Below are 12,136 nucleotides of genomic sequence, written 5' to 3' on the forward strand. Positions count from 1 at the left end.
TGCAGGGCTCAGGGCTGAGCACCTTTTCTCTTCCATTATCCCAAGATGAGGCCAACTCAAGCCCCCCACTGCCTGGGGCTCTGAGCCCCCACTACGGCATCCCGGAGAATAACAGCCCGTTGGGGGGCAAAGCTGGGCCACTGACCAAAGAGAAGCCCAAGCGGAACGGAGGCCGGGGCCTGGAGGACGTGCGGCCCAGCGTGGAGAGTCTCTTGGATGAGCTGGAGAGCTCCGTGCCCAGCCCCGTGTGAGTCTCCACTGGGCCCTCCCAGGCAGGGGAAGGTCTCGCCCAGCCCGTCCCATGCTCCAGGGTCTGCCGTCTCATCCCCAGTGTCACCCGTTCCCTCTGAAGTGCCTGTTGTTTGCCAGGCCCTGCACCAGGCCTTGGGGGATGGTGACGAGTCACGCAGACACCATGCCTGCCTTCAACGAGCCACTATCCATCAGGAAGGACAGACACTGTGCACGCTGAGGGCACCCATAGCCCAGCAGCTGTCAGCACAGGCTTTGGAGCCACACAGTAGGGTTCACATCTTGGCTGTGCACTTACTAAGTGTTGTCTCTCAAGCCTCTGTTTTCCCATCTGTAGAATGGGATAAGGGGAAATGGGATAAGGGGGATAAGACCACCTACCTCAGTAGGGGTGAGACCCAATAACACACGTAAAGCACGTGCACGCAGGACCCATGGTAAGTGTCTACCGAGTCTTAGCTCTCCTTGGTGTTACTGTGTTGTTGGAACAACTTCACATGTACGTGCAGTGTTGTGGAGGATACACAGGATGCTGGGGCTTGTTGAACGGGCAGGCTTGGACTTGGTCTTCTTGGAAGGAAGTGCCGTTTGAGCTGACCTTGCCTCTCTGCCATCAGCTCACCTCAGTGCTCTGTCTTGCTGGCTGACAGCAGCCCCTCCCAACAATGGGTCCCCAGGAGAGACTGGGAGCTGGTGGGCTTCCCTGGGGTTGGGAGTGGCAGGACCCCAGTGTCAGAGCTGAGTTGTTGATCCCCTGGGGAGGGGAGGGACATGCTGGGGGTGCACGGGCTGGCCTCTGGGGTCCCCGCTGATGCCATGCCTGCGTGCAGCCCCGCCATCACTGTGAACCAGGGCGAGATGAGCAGCCCCCAGCGAGTCACCTCCAGCCAGCAGCAGACACGCATCTCCGCCTCTTCTGCCACCAGGGAGCTGGATGAGCTGATGGCCTCGCTGTCGGATTTTAAGGTGCCCTGAGGTCCCTCTTCCCTGCCCTGGCCCCTCAGAACCCCCATCCTTCCCCTCCTGTACCTCAGCATGAGTAGCTGGACCTTGGCCCCTGCGTGTTTGGGTGCCTCGCCCTGAGCCTGGGACCCCGCAGGCAGTGCCCTGGCCTTGCCAGGATATGGGGGAGGGAGGGCCAGGATGGCCACGTGGGGACTGAGCTGCCTCTCAGCCTGTGAAGGCAGGACGTGCTCAGCAGGACATTCCTTCCTCCCTGGGTGCTCTCAGCTCCCAGCCACCCAGGCGAGGGATCAGGAGGCTGGGACAAAGGACCCTGTGTCGATGGCTGCTCTTGGTAGGGGAGGGGGTGCTCTGCTAGGCCTTGTGGGATCCTGTTCCGAGAGGTCATTTGCCCTGGAGCCCCATCTCCCACGCTGGCTGGCTGTCCTCAACACATCCTTTCTTTCTGCCTTTGGCTCCTGAATCCACAGGCCTCTTTTGCCATCCGCCTTCCATCCTCCACGGGCCTCTGAGTCCCCACAAGTTCTCTCTGGGAAACCTCACCCGTCAGGCTACTGGGCCAGTCCTGCATGAGGCGCCCCATCTCCTCCCCGGGCCTGCCAGACCCGAGATGTTTTATTTAGAGGATGCAGTGCTTTGATGGGGACTGATGGGGACTGAACTCGCCAACAGTTGCTGACTCCACCCTTCCACGGGGGCATGACTTAGGGAATCGGAGGAGGGGAGCCGGCTCTTGGCCCCATTGGTGCCTCCAAGCCTCCCTTCGGCTGGGGTTTCACGGGGCGGGGGGGATGGGTGCGGCCTGGGCTTGTGGCCCTCATGTGCCAGTGGTTCTGAGTGGCCACCGTCAGGAGCAAGTACACTGGACTCAGGAGTTGGCCCGAGGGAGCCCTGCCCCAGCACCCTTTAGGCTGTGCTGCTTTTCTGAAATCCCTTGGGAAGCTGCGCTGGTTCTCACTGTGCCCCTGGAGCAAGGTCTCGGGGGATGTAGGAGAGCTGGGATTGTCTGGGAGAGACAGAGCTGAGAGCTGCCTGTGGCTGTCTGTCCCTTGATTGGTGCCTGGGCTGACCTCCCCAAGACCCACCTCACCTTAGCTTTTTCTCCCTCGTCTGTACTTGGGGTTGGCGGGGGGGCAGTGCCCGACAGGCATGGCTCAGAGGCTGCTTTCTGCGCCTGGGTTTGATGGGAGCCAGGGATATGAAGCCCAGGAAAACCTTTCTGGGGGCTGGGTCTTCTTCCAGGGCCAGTCCTCATGCCTCAGCTTCGCCACCACCTTGGTCTTGTCAGTGTAGACTGTCTTGTCAGTGTAGACGGGGACTCTCAGAGCCCTGAGGCCCAGCCTGCCCCTTGCAGTGGGCTTCCTTCCTCATCTCTCCCAACTCTCTCTCCTCTCCCCTCTGTCTTTTGTCTTTCTCCTCTAGACCAGCTCCTCTGCTGTGGCCTTGAGCTCCCCAAGGCTGCTGCCCAGCTCAGCTCCATCCCCACACCACATACTTTCTCCTCCTCCTCCTGGGCCCTATGTATTCCTGCCACCCCCTAGGAAACCCTCCCCTCGAGGCCACGGCCACACCCTGGAGGTCCTCTGCCCTGAGGACAATGTGACCCCCAGCTGGCTTGATTTGACTGGCCTTGGGGAGATGCCTGACACCCCCAACTCAAGGTCTCCCTCCACGGAGAGTTCTCTGGGGCCACCGGGTGCAGAGAGCCAGGCTCGTGTTTGGAGGGACCCACCAAACGCGAGCCTGGTGAGTGAGCTCTCCAGGGTGCCTCCCGGCCACACTCTACCCCACACTGGGTGCACAGGTTCCCAGGAGGCTGGGGAACCCCAAGTGCTGTCAGCCAACCCTTTGTGCCCAGGAGAGGCTGTGGCTGCCACATGGGAGTGGCCGTGGGCTCTGGAGGCGCTTAGGCCTGAGTGCCCCCGGGGAGCTACGCCCAGCTTCCAGGAAGTAATCGAGCCAGCTGCCATGGCCGTGGACCGTCAGGCTATCTTACCGGATACCTGGAGTCTCACGAAGGCACGTGGACAGCAGAAGGAGAGGGCAAGGCCAGAGCCAGGGGAGCCAGAGAGCAGATGCCATGCCCCAGTTGAGGAGGAGCAGTTAGGTGGAGAGACGGCCACGGGGGGCAGCCTGGTCAGGCCAGCCCAGAGACCCGAGACCCCCAGGAGGCCAGAGGGCACCACCGAAGCCGCTGCAGAGGCCAGGAGGGAACGGCCAGAACTTCCACAGGCTGTGGTCATGGACACACCCAACACCACGGAGAGGATTTCCACCTCTGGCCAGGCAGGCGTGAGCTCGCACGGCTGCTAGGCATGGCCCCCACGTGGACCACGCCTGGCTAATTGCATGCAGCCTCCCACTCTGCGCATGTTTGCTTGGGCAGCCGATTCCGAGATGCCGTGGCCTGAGACCCTGACAACCAGCCCTGGGCAGTGGGCTCTGTGGGGCCAGTGGAGCTCCCTGGGCCCTGGAATTTCTCTTAGTGGCACCCTGCCTCTTGCTTGATTAAGGCTTTTTCCTTCAGATGAGCTTCCCCTGACATCCTGATGGGATGTGTGTGGAATGGTGAAAAGCATGGGCTTGGGAACCAGATAGAACTGAATACAAACCACGCTTCCAACACTTGCTCCCTGGGTGACCTTGGGCAACGCCCGCACCAGCCTCAGTTTTCTTTAAAATGAGGGTAATAGACCATTTCCCCCAGAGCTGTCCAGAGGATTAAATGAAGTAATGCCTGGAAGGTGCTTAGAAAGAACATAGCACACGGTCCCCAATAAGCCGTGGCTGACGTTAACGGTTGTTATTCGCTTCTTGATTAAAATGTTAGGCCCTTTTCAAAAACAAAGTAAAATAAAACAACAACAAATATAACCAAACCAGGACTTCCCTGGCAGTCCAGTGGTTAAGACTGCACGCTCCCAGTGCAGGGGGCACGGGTTTGATCCCTGGTCAGGAAACTAAGATACCGCATGACATGCAGTGCGGCCAAAAATAAATAATAATAACCAAAGTGCTAGAAACAAGTAGGTTATAATGTAAACAAGGAAAAAAAAAACCTGGTTGAAGGATTTACTGTAAGGAAAGACCACATTTTTTCTACTACAAATTAAAAAAAGGAAGGGAGGGAAGAAGGGAAATTCTTACGCCCTTTCAAGAATGTCCACTTACATTCTTTCAAATAATTCTTGTAATAACCCTTTAAGGCAGCTGAGAAAATACTGTTACCCCATTTCAAGGATGGAGAAGCTGAGGCCCTGGAAGTGAAGTGTCTTACCCAAGGTCAGGGCTGACTTGGAGGGTGTCTGCTCTGCCCCCTGCCTCCACCCTAGCTCAGCTTGGCTCTTCTCTGGTGGTTTGGTCCTGCCCACCCCTCCTGGGGGCTCTCGAGTGTGGACTGAGCAGCATCTGCTGAGCCCAGAGTGGCCTGTGACAGCTTCCCTCCCCCCCCTCCCCAGATCCGCTCCATGATCAGAAGGAGCCGGGAGACCGGCCACGCTCACCCCATGTCCCGGGAGCCCTCCCCTCGTCGCCGGCTGGACCCCGCCACCCTGAGCAGGACCCCGTCCCAGGAGCGGCTCATCGCAGAGCTGCAGGGTCGGCTGGGCATCCAGCCGGAGGTGGAGGAGGCCGAGGGGGCCGCGGGGGCCTCTGCCCAGGACTGGCTGACCGAGGGCGTCGTCATCACTGTGCAGCCGTGTGGGAGGCGGGCTAGGGGGCAGCTGGTAGAGAAGGTAGTGAGTAGCTGCCCAGGGCTGGGCCAGGGCGGAGGTCCTCCAGTTCTTCCCCAGCAGCGGCCAGAGGGGAAGTTTGGCATGTGGCGGGGGGGTTCTGCATCCCGTGGCCTTGCGAGGCCAGCCTCACTCTTGGTGTCAGAGTGGGAGGGCCCCAGGGAGCCCCTACTTGCTGAGCTGATGTTTCCTCCGCCGTTGCCTTCATCTCTCTCCCTCTCTTCTTCCTCCCAGGTTGTCTTCCCTCCTGGCTCTCCCATTCCCCTGAGAAGAACCTTCTCTGTTCTGCCTTCTCCTTCTCCTCCCAGCCCTTTGCTCCAGCATCGCAAAGACGCCTCGGCCAGCAGCTCTTCTCCCCGGCCCAGCCCGCCCACCTCCTCCACCCTGGGGCCCTCGGCTCTTCCTCGAGGTCCCCCCGGGGTCCAGAGTGCTGGGGCGGGGCCACGGGAAGACGGTGTGCAGGGCCCCACCCCGCCCACTCCTGCGCCCCACTCTGTGAGGTCCATGGGCTGCCAGACCGACGAGGACCCACTCTTCCCCCCGATGCAGGCAGGCCTCCCGGGGCCCTGACACCAGCCCTACCTGTCCCTGTCCTTATGCTCGAGTGGTATTCCCACTCTGCACACATACACATCCCCTCTGTTCCTCCATCCACAAGCCCTGCATGGTACCATGGTCCTTCCTGAGACCTGGCCTTGACCCTGGACCCTCGCTTAACCTGATGTCCATGCTCTCACCCCCGAGACATCAGCCGCCCTCTTTCTTCCCCGTGGGGCCTCCCCTCTGCCTGCCCCTTCCTGCCGCCCCTCGGTCCTGCCCCAGGCTCCATCTGAGGAAGCCATTCCCAGAAGGAAAACCAAAACCTATCCCCCCCTTCAGCCCCAGACCCAGTACCTGGCGAGGCCTCCTTGCTCTCCGGCCCCATCACCTCCCCTCCCTAAGTCCTGCACCTTTTGGTTGGCTTACCTCTCTCTCCCTCTTCATCTCTCCCTGGGCCTCTCTCTCGTGGTTGTTTTTCTCTAGACTTTTTCTCCTGACGTTGGTACTGCTAGTAGGGGAAAAAAAAAATCCATCCTTACATTTCATCCTAAAGTCCTTTTTGTGAAATGGTCCGATGACAGGGTCTCCTATTCTTTCTTCCTTAATTAAGAAAAAAGAAATTCTTATTCTTGTTTCCTCCCCTGTCTAAGATCCAGGGCCTGGAACAAAGAGCGGACGGAGAGCTGTGCTGGGCGGCCGGCTGGCCTCCGAACGGCAGCCAGAGCAGCCCTGAAGGGCAGGACGAGGGAGGGGTCAGTGCCAAGGCTGGGGCTTAATGTCCTGCTTGCCATGTGTTCCCAGGGCTCGGTCAGGCCCACCGTGAGCCCCTCTGACACCAGAATGTCTTGCAGATGCCACTCCCACCTTGAGGGCTTTTGAAGCCCCTGGAGGGGCTGCACTTCCTGCCTCCTTCAGCCCATCTGTCCAGGAGAGGGGAGAGCCCCTGGTGCTGCGAACCTCATCCCCCAAGGCCCAGATGTCCTCACCTGCCTTCTCCCCTCTCTCCACAGTTCATGGCCCAGGGGAAGACAGGGAGCAGCTCTCCCCCGGGAGGGCCCCCAAAGCCTGGGAGCCAGCTTGACAGCATGCTGGGGAGCCTGCAGTCTGACCTGAACAAACTGGGGGTCGCCACGGTCGCCAAGGGGGTCTGCGGGGCCTGCAAGAAACCCATCGCGGGGCAGGTGATGATGGGGTGGGTGGGGCAGGGGAGGGAGCGGTAGGTGGGCACGGGACCTTGGCTTCTCTGGGAGGGTGCTTTGTGGCAGACCTGCGTCCTGAACCGTATCCTGCCTCTCTCCTCAGGTCGTGACCGCCATGGGGAAGACGTGGCACCCAGAGCACTTTGTCTGCACCCACTGCCAGGAGGAGATCGGATCCCGGAACTTCTTTGAGCGGGATGGACAGCCCTACTGTGAAAAGGACTATCACAACCTCTTCTCTCCACGCTGCTACTATTGCAACGGGCCCATCCTGGATGTGAGTTCCTGGGTGCAGGTGGTGCCACCTGAGGCTCAGAGAGGTCACATTACGTGGCCGAGCTCACACAGCTTGGAAACTGGGATTCACACTCAGGCCGGATGCACGGCCCGTCCTAATGCACATTAAGCAGCGCTACCTCTCATCCCCGATTCCCTTCTGCTGAGACTCCCAGAGGTTAGGAGCCCTGCCCAGGTAAATGGAGTGAAGTGAGGGCTCCCTCACTCTCCTGCTGTGTGATGTTAGGGAAACGTCTAGCCTCTCTGAGCCTGAGTTTCTTCCCTTATAAAATGGAAGTCACAATAGAACCTATGATCTCAACTGCACATGAGGATTAGAGGAGACAGAGTGTGCCTGACATATCACATCCTTCAATAAGTCAGAATTCTCAGTGGTATTCAGAGCACAGTTGGGAGAGACCCCCATCTTGGGAGTGTTATACTCTTTCCTTTGCTGGGGCTGGGGGCAGGGTGGAAGGACGGCCTTGCCTGTGGGTCTCAACTGTGGGATCTGTCCAGTGGGGCAGCGCTCAGCTCTGGTCCCACACTTTGCTTTCACAGAAAGTGGTGACAGCCCTTGACCGGACGTGGCACCCCGAGCACTTCTTCTGTGCCCAGTGTGGAGCCTTCTTTGGGCCTGAAGGTACTGACCGGTACCTTCTCACTCGCTGTCGCCGGAGCATTGGGGAGGCGGGGGCATGGTGGGAGACCTTGCTGAGGCTGGAGTCAGGGTGGCTCCTCCTCTGGAGGCCTCATCTGCCCCCCACACCCCCCCTCCTCAGGGTTCCACGAGAAAGACGGCAAGGCCTACTGCCGGAAGGATTACTTTGACATGTTCGCCCCCAAGTGTGGCGGCTGTGCCCGAGCCATCCTGGAGAACTACATCTCGGCCCTTAACACCCTGTGGCATCCTGAGTGCTTTGTGTGTCGGGTAAGGGGCCCCCAGCCCTCCTCTGGAGGGGGCCGAGAGCGGGCAGTGGGGAGAGAAGGGCCTACCTCACTGTGCTTTCTGAATCCGATTTACAGGCCCTGTTTGGGGGTATTAATGAGGTGAGAAGGCAGGGGGGAGGTACACTCCTTCAAGTCCAGTAGGTCCTGGGCCAGGGCTCGTACTGAGGCTGGCAGAAACCAAGAGCAAGGTGGTCCTGTGCAGCAGCCCTGAGACGGGTCATGTTTGGGAGAAGGGTGTGTGAGAGTGAAATGAGATAATGCAAGCATTTAGCAGCCTCAGCGGAAATGGGCAATGGTTTCCAGACTGCATTCTGGGGGGTAATGTCCCCCAGATGTTATTAGAGATCCAGTAAGTGTCCCCTGATCAAATAAGTTTGGGAAACTGTTCATTGCCAGACTTCTCAGAGCCTTTAATACCTAAGCGTGCCTTTGGATCTCCAAATGGGAATCTAGGATGCAGAGTTTGACCCTGGAACCCTTTTCTCGACACCAGGGTTTCTGGGCACACCATTAAGCCACCTGCTGAAGTGCCCAGGCGTAAGATCCGTGTCTGAATTCAGGCAGTGGCAAGTCAAGGCCATTGGGAGACTTCAATAAGCGTTTAGCCCCACACTTGGCACGTAGAGGATGCTCAGCAAGGGAGAATCATTTCGAGTGTGATCACCCTGACTGTCACCTGCCCATCACCTGGGAGCTGCCTCAGCCCCCAGCCCCAGCCTGAGCCCCCTGCCCCCCCACCCCACCCCTCTTCTGTCTCCAGGAATGCTTCACACCATTTGTCAACGGCAGCTTCTTCGAGCACGACGGGCAGCCCTACTGTGAGGTGCACTACCACGAGCGGCGGGGCTCGCTGTGCTCCGGCTGCCAGAAGCCCATCACGGGCCGCTGCATCACCGCCATGGCCAAGAAGTTCCACCCGGAGCACTTTGTCTGTGCCTTCTGCCTCAAGCAGCTCAACAAGGGCACCTTCAAGGAGCAGAACGACAAGCCTTACTGTCAGAACTGCTTCGTCAAGCTCTTCTGCTAGGCGCGCTCATCCCTTCCTCTGCCCCGCTTCCCGGCCCAGGCTCCCAACTGCTACTGTGACCCAGAGGCCTCGCTTAGGGGTGAAGGGGCAAACCCGACTGAAACTGGAACCACGTCCTTGGCTGGTGCAGGATGGCAAGAGGGTCCTGAGGGGTCCCGCCTGCTTTTCTTACCCCCTGCCAGAGCCTCTGGGCCTCCTTCCTCCTCCTGCAGCTCCCCCCAGGCTGCCAGCTCTTCACCCTCCCCAGAGGCAGAGGCTGGAGGGCTCCACTTGTGTCCCCACGAACCCACCTGGCCAGTCCAGCACCCCACACTGGAGCCATCTCACTCATATTTCGGCAGTGGAGCTGGGGGTGGGGGTGGGGAGGGCAGGCAGGGTCACATGGGGGCCTCTTTTCATCCATATCCCCCCCCACAACCTAATTATCCTTGTTTTGAGAGTATTGGGGGGACAGCAGCTCCCTCCAGACAATGCCAGCATCCACCCATCCATCCATCCAAGGGCGGAAGTGTCCAAGGGGCCACGGAAGATTCCTTGTGCGCCTCCTGCCCTTCCAGTCTCCCCAGGCCTGGGCAGCTGCCCTCCGACCCCTGTAACTTCTCTGGTTCTACTGAGAATGGCCTCTCCAGCAATAATGTTTTATAATCACTTCCTCCTTCTCCCGGGATGGTGTGAGGCGGGGTTTCACCCCGTGCCTGGACACTGTACCAACTTTGATAGATTTCTACACTGAGGTTTGAATTCATATCGTCTGAGTTGCTTTTACTTCTCTATACAAAAATGATTTTGAAGAGATTTTAAAGACGTCTCCTTTTGTACCTTTCCCCCGTGTGCACTGCCACTGTCCTGTGTATGCCACGGTGGCTCTGGTATATGGGGTTTGCCTTGTACTGAGAGCTTGGAGGGGGTGAAGCAATTTGTATTTTATTTTTTCTTAGCACAAGCAGGTGAACTGGGAGCAGCTCTGTGACTGCCCTTCTTTAACTTCACAGCTCACAAGGACTGTTTTTTATAAACTGCTGTATTTTGAAACCCCTTCCTTACTATCCAGGCCAGCAAGCTCTTCACTGAAACCGGCCTTAAGGGTGTCTTGCCCTTTGGGGCCTAGAATTCCGAACCTCATCCGTCCTGTTCCTGAGGGAGGAGAAGGGGGAAGTACACTTTGGGGGTGCTGTTTCCTAAGTTAGCCATTAGGAGTGTCCACTCCCCTGTGAACTTTCTGGCAACAAAGAGAACATTCTCGACCTTCTCACTGCTTCTCTGGGGCTCTTCTGCCTCCTCAGGAAAGCTGGTGTCTGATTTTGACCATTAGTCTTGTTGATTCCACTGGGTGCATCCCTTCCCCAAATTTCCTGCCCTCCTTGGAGACTGGTGTCCTGGGGAAAAGAGCCCAGGTCGTTGGCTGGGGGCCTGCTAGGATTCTCGGCAAAAGGACAAGATCTCGCTGAAGCAACAGGAAGCCCCCAGAGTGTTCTCCCCCAAGGATGAGATAGGTAGGGCTGGGGTTCTGGGTTAGTGGAACGGGGTCCCAGTGTGGTCTAAAGTGAGGAAGAGCCAGACCACTTCGCTAGCCTCCTAGCAGAGGCTGGGTGTGCTGAGCCTCTCAAGGAGGCTTCCCAGGGAGGGAAGAGGGTCCCTCCTTGGTGGCAGGGCTGAGAGCAGCCCGGGTCTGGGGAGGTCAGCCAGGCCCCGCCACGGGTCTGATGTCTCCACGTCTACCCACAGGCCTTATTGCTCTGTTTACAGTGACCCCTCCCCTAGAGGACCTGGGGTTTCAGAGGTCCACCCTCTGGGTCAATGGTTATTTGATGATTTGATTTTAATTTTTTTTCTCTGTAAACTTATAACCTGGCTTTTCCCCATTTCAATTCCTGTGATTTATGCCAATAAAGTTTGCCATTATTTTCACCTGTGCTAGTGCCGTTTCTCTGTGGTCTGGGATTAACAGCTTAGTCCCAGAAAAGATACCAAACCCTCCCCAGGCTCACAAGGACCACAGTTTGGGGGTAAATCATTGAAGTTCACTTACTTGAGGCCAAAGCCCTGGGGATGGGATCCCTGTCCCACAGGGCACTTGTGGTCCTCCTGGCTTCCTGCATGGGTGAGGCCCTGCCCACTGCAATTTGCCATGGATTCGCCAAGGGCGTCCTTACATGGGCCTCGGGGTGGCCTTACACTCATGGATGGGGAAAGAGGTTCAGATAGAACCGACATGCACAAGGTATCCTGTGAATGAGCACAGAGACAGGGTGTGAACCCAGGGCTTGTCTCTGTCTGTGTTCCTACATTGACCAGACACCACCACTCCCACGTTCCGGCACCACACCTCGGGTGTAAAACCTTCCAGTTGAAAGTGGCTTCACTTACAGTTGAGGATGGTTCTCGACTTCCCCCTGGTGGTCATGTCTGTATTTGCATGCTCCCTCGCTCTTGTCAGAGCCAGAACTCCAGTCCTGGGCCCTTGAGAGCTTCCTGGACAGCTTTGTAACTTCATAGTTTTCCTATTGTTTGGAATGGTCCTCCAAAAGCTGCTTGTTGACTTCTAGTCTGAACCCTGACCCTTTCACAGTAAGCTCAGAAGTGAAAATCACCTTCACCCCTCACCCAAAGATAATATTTCCAGCCCATGTTGGATTTATTTCTATAAATGAACACAGTACACTTCATTGTAATTTGTTTTTTCACTCAATTATACTTTGTATTTAACCATGTCAATAAATAAATATGTGCATCATTTTTAATGGCTTCATGGTATTCCATTATATTGATGTACTATAATTAGAGACATATTTATATTTATATCATTAGAGCCAGGATGTCCTTGGGAAGTTACTATGTGAAAACGTATATACTTGGAAAAGTGCATTTGGAGGGAAACAGCCTTAAGGTTTGGAAGGGACTGTATAGCATAGTGAGGCCCATGGGCTTTGAACTTGCTCCCAGATTTCGGTTCTGAAGCCACCACTTATCAGCTGATGGACTTGGGTGTATTATTTAACCTCTGTGAATTTTCTTATCAATAAAAGTGAAATACTAAAACTGTACCTCCTTGGGGGATTGTTGCAAAGATTAACAGTGGTAATGTGCACAAAGTACTTAGCACAATGCTGAGCATGCAGTTATATCAATACATTGTCACTAAAAAGAGATCTTAGCAGTAATGGATTCCAGCAGTTCTCTATACAGGCTCATCATCA

General features: G+C 56.8%; 1 protein-coding gene across 8 annotated transcripts in view; it reads left to right on the forward strand.

The window, feature by feature from the left end:
* The window catches only part of PXN (paxillin), a 44,832-nt gene extending 33,985 nt beyond the window's left edge, over positions 1-10,847 (forward strand). The window contains exons 5-15 of one of the 8 annotated variants that reach the window (XM_060310398.1): positions 46-247; positions 1,083-1,218; positions 2,638-3,507; positions 4,674-4,949; positions 5,181-5,495; positions 6,137-6,238; positions 6,497-6,667; positions 6,789-6,962; positions 7,523-7,604; positions 7,744-7,892; positions 8,673-10,847. In XM_060310398.1, the coding sequence (XP_060166381.1) occupies positions 46-247; positions 1,083-1,218; positions 2,638-3,507; positions 4,674-4,949; positions 5,181-5,495; positions 6,137-6,238; positions 6,497-6,667; positions 6,789-6,962; positions 7,523-7,604; positions 7,744-7,892; positions 8,673-8,939 (2,744 nt within the window). In that variant the 3' untranslated portion in view covers positions 8,940-10,847. Of the gene's footprint in view, positions 1-45; positions 248-1,082; positions 1,219-2,637; positions 3,508-4,673; positions 5,496-6,136; positions 6,239-6,496; positions 6,668-6,788; positions 6,963-7,522; positions 7,605-7,743; positions 7,893-8,672 lie in introns of all 8 variants that reach the window. The other 7 variants (XM_060310399.1, XM_030860532.2, XM_060310396.1 and 4 more) reach the window with 7 other exon arrangements.
* Positions 10,848-12,136: the final 1,289 nt, after the last annotated feature.

Source organism: Globicephala melas, chromosome 13, assembly GCF_963455315.2.
Source record: "Globicephala melas chromosome 13, mGloMel1.2, whole genome shotgun sequence".
Lineage (NCBI taxonomy): Eukaryota > Metazoa > Chordata > Mammalia > Artiodactyla > Delphinidae > Globicephala > Globicephala melas.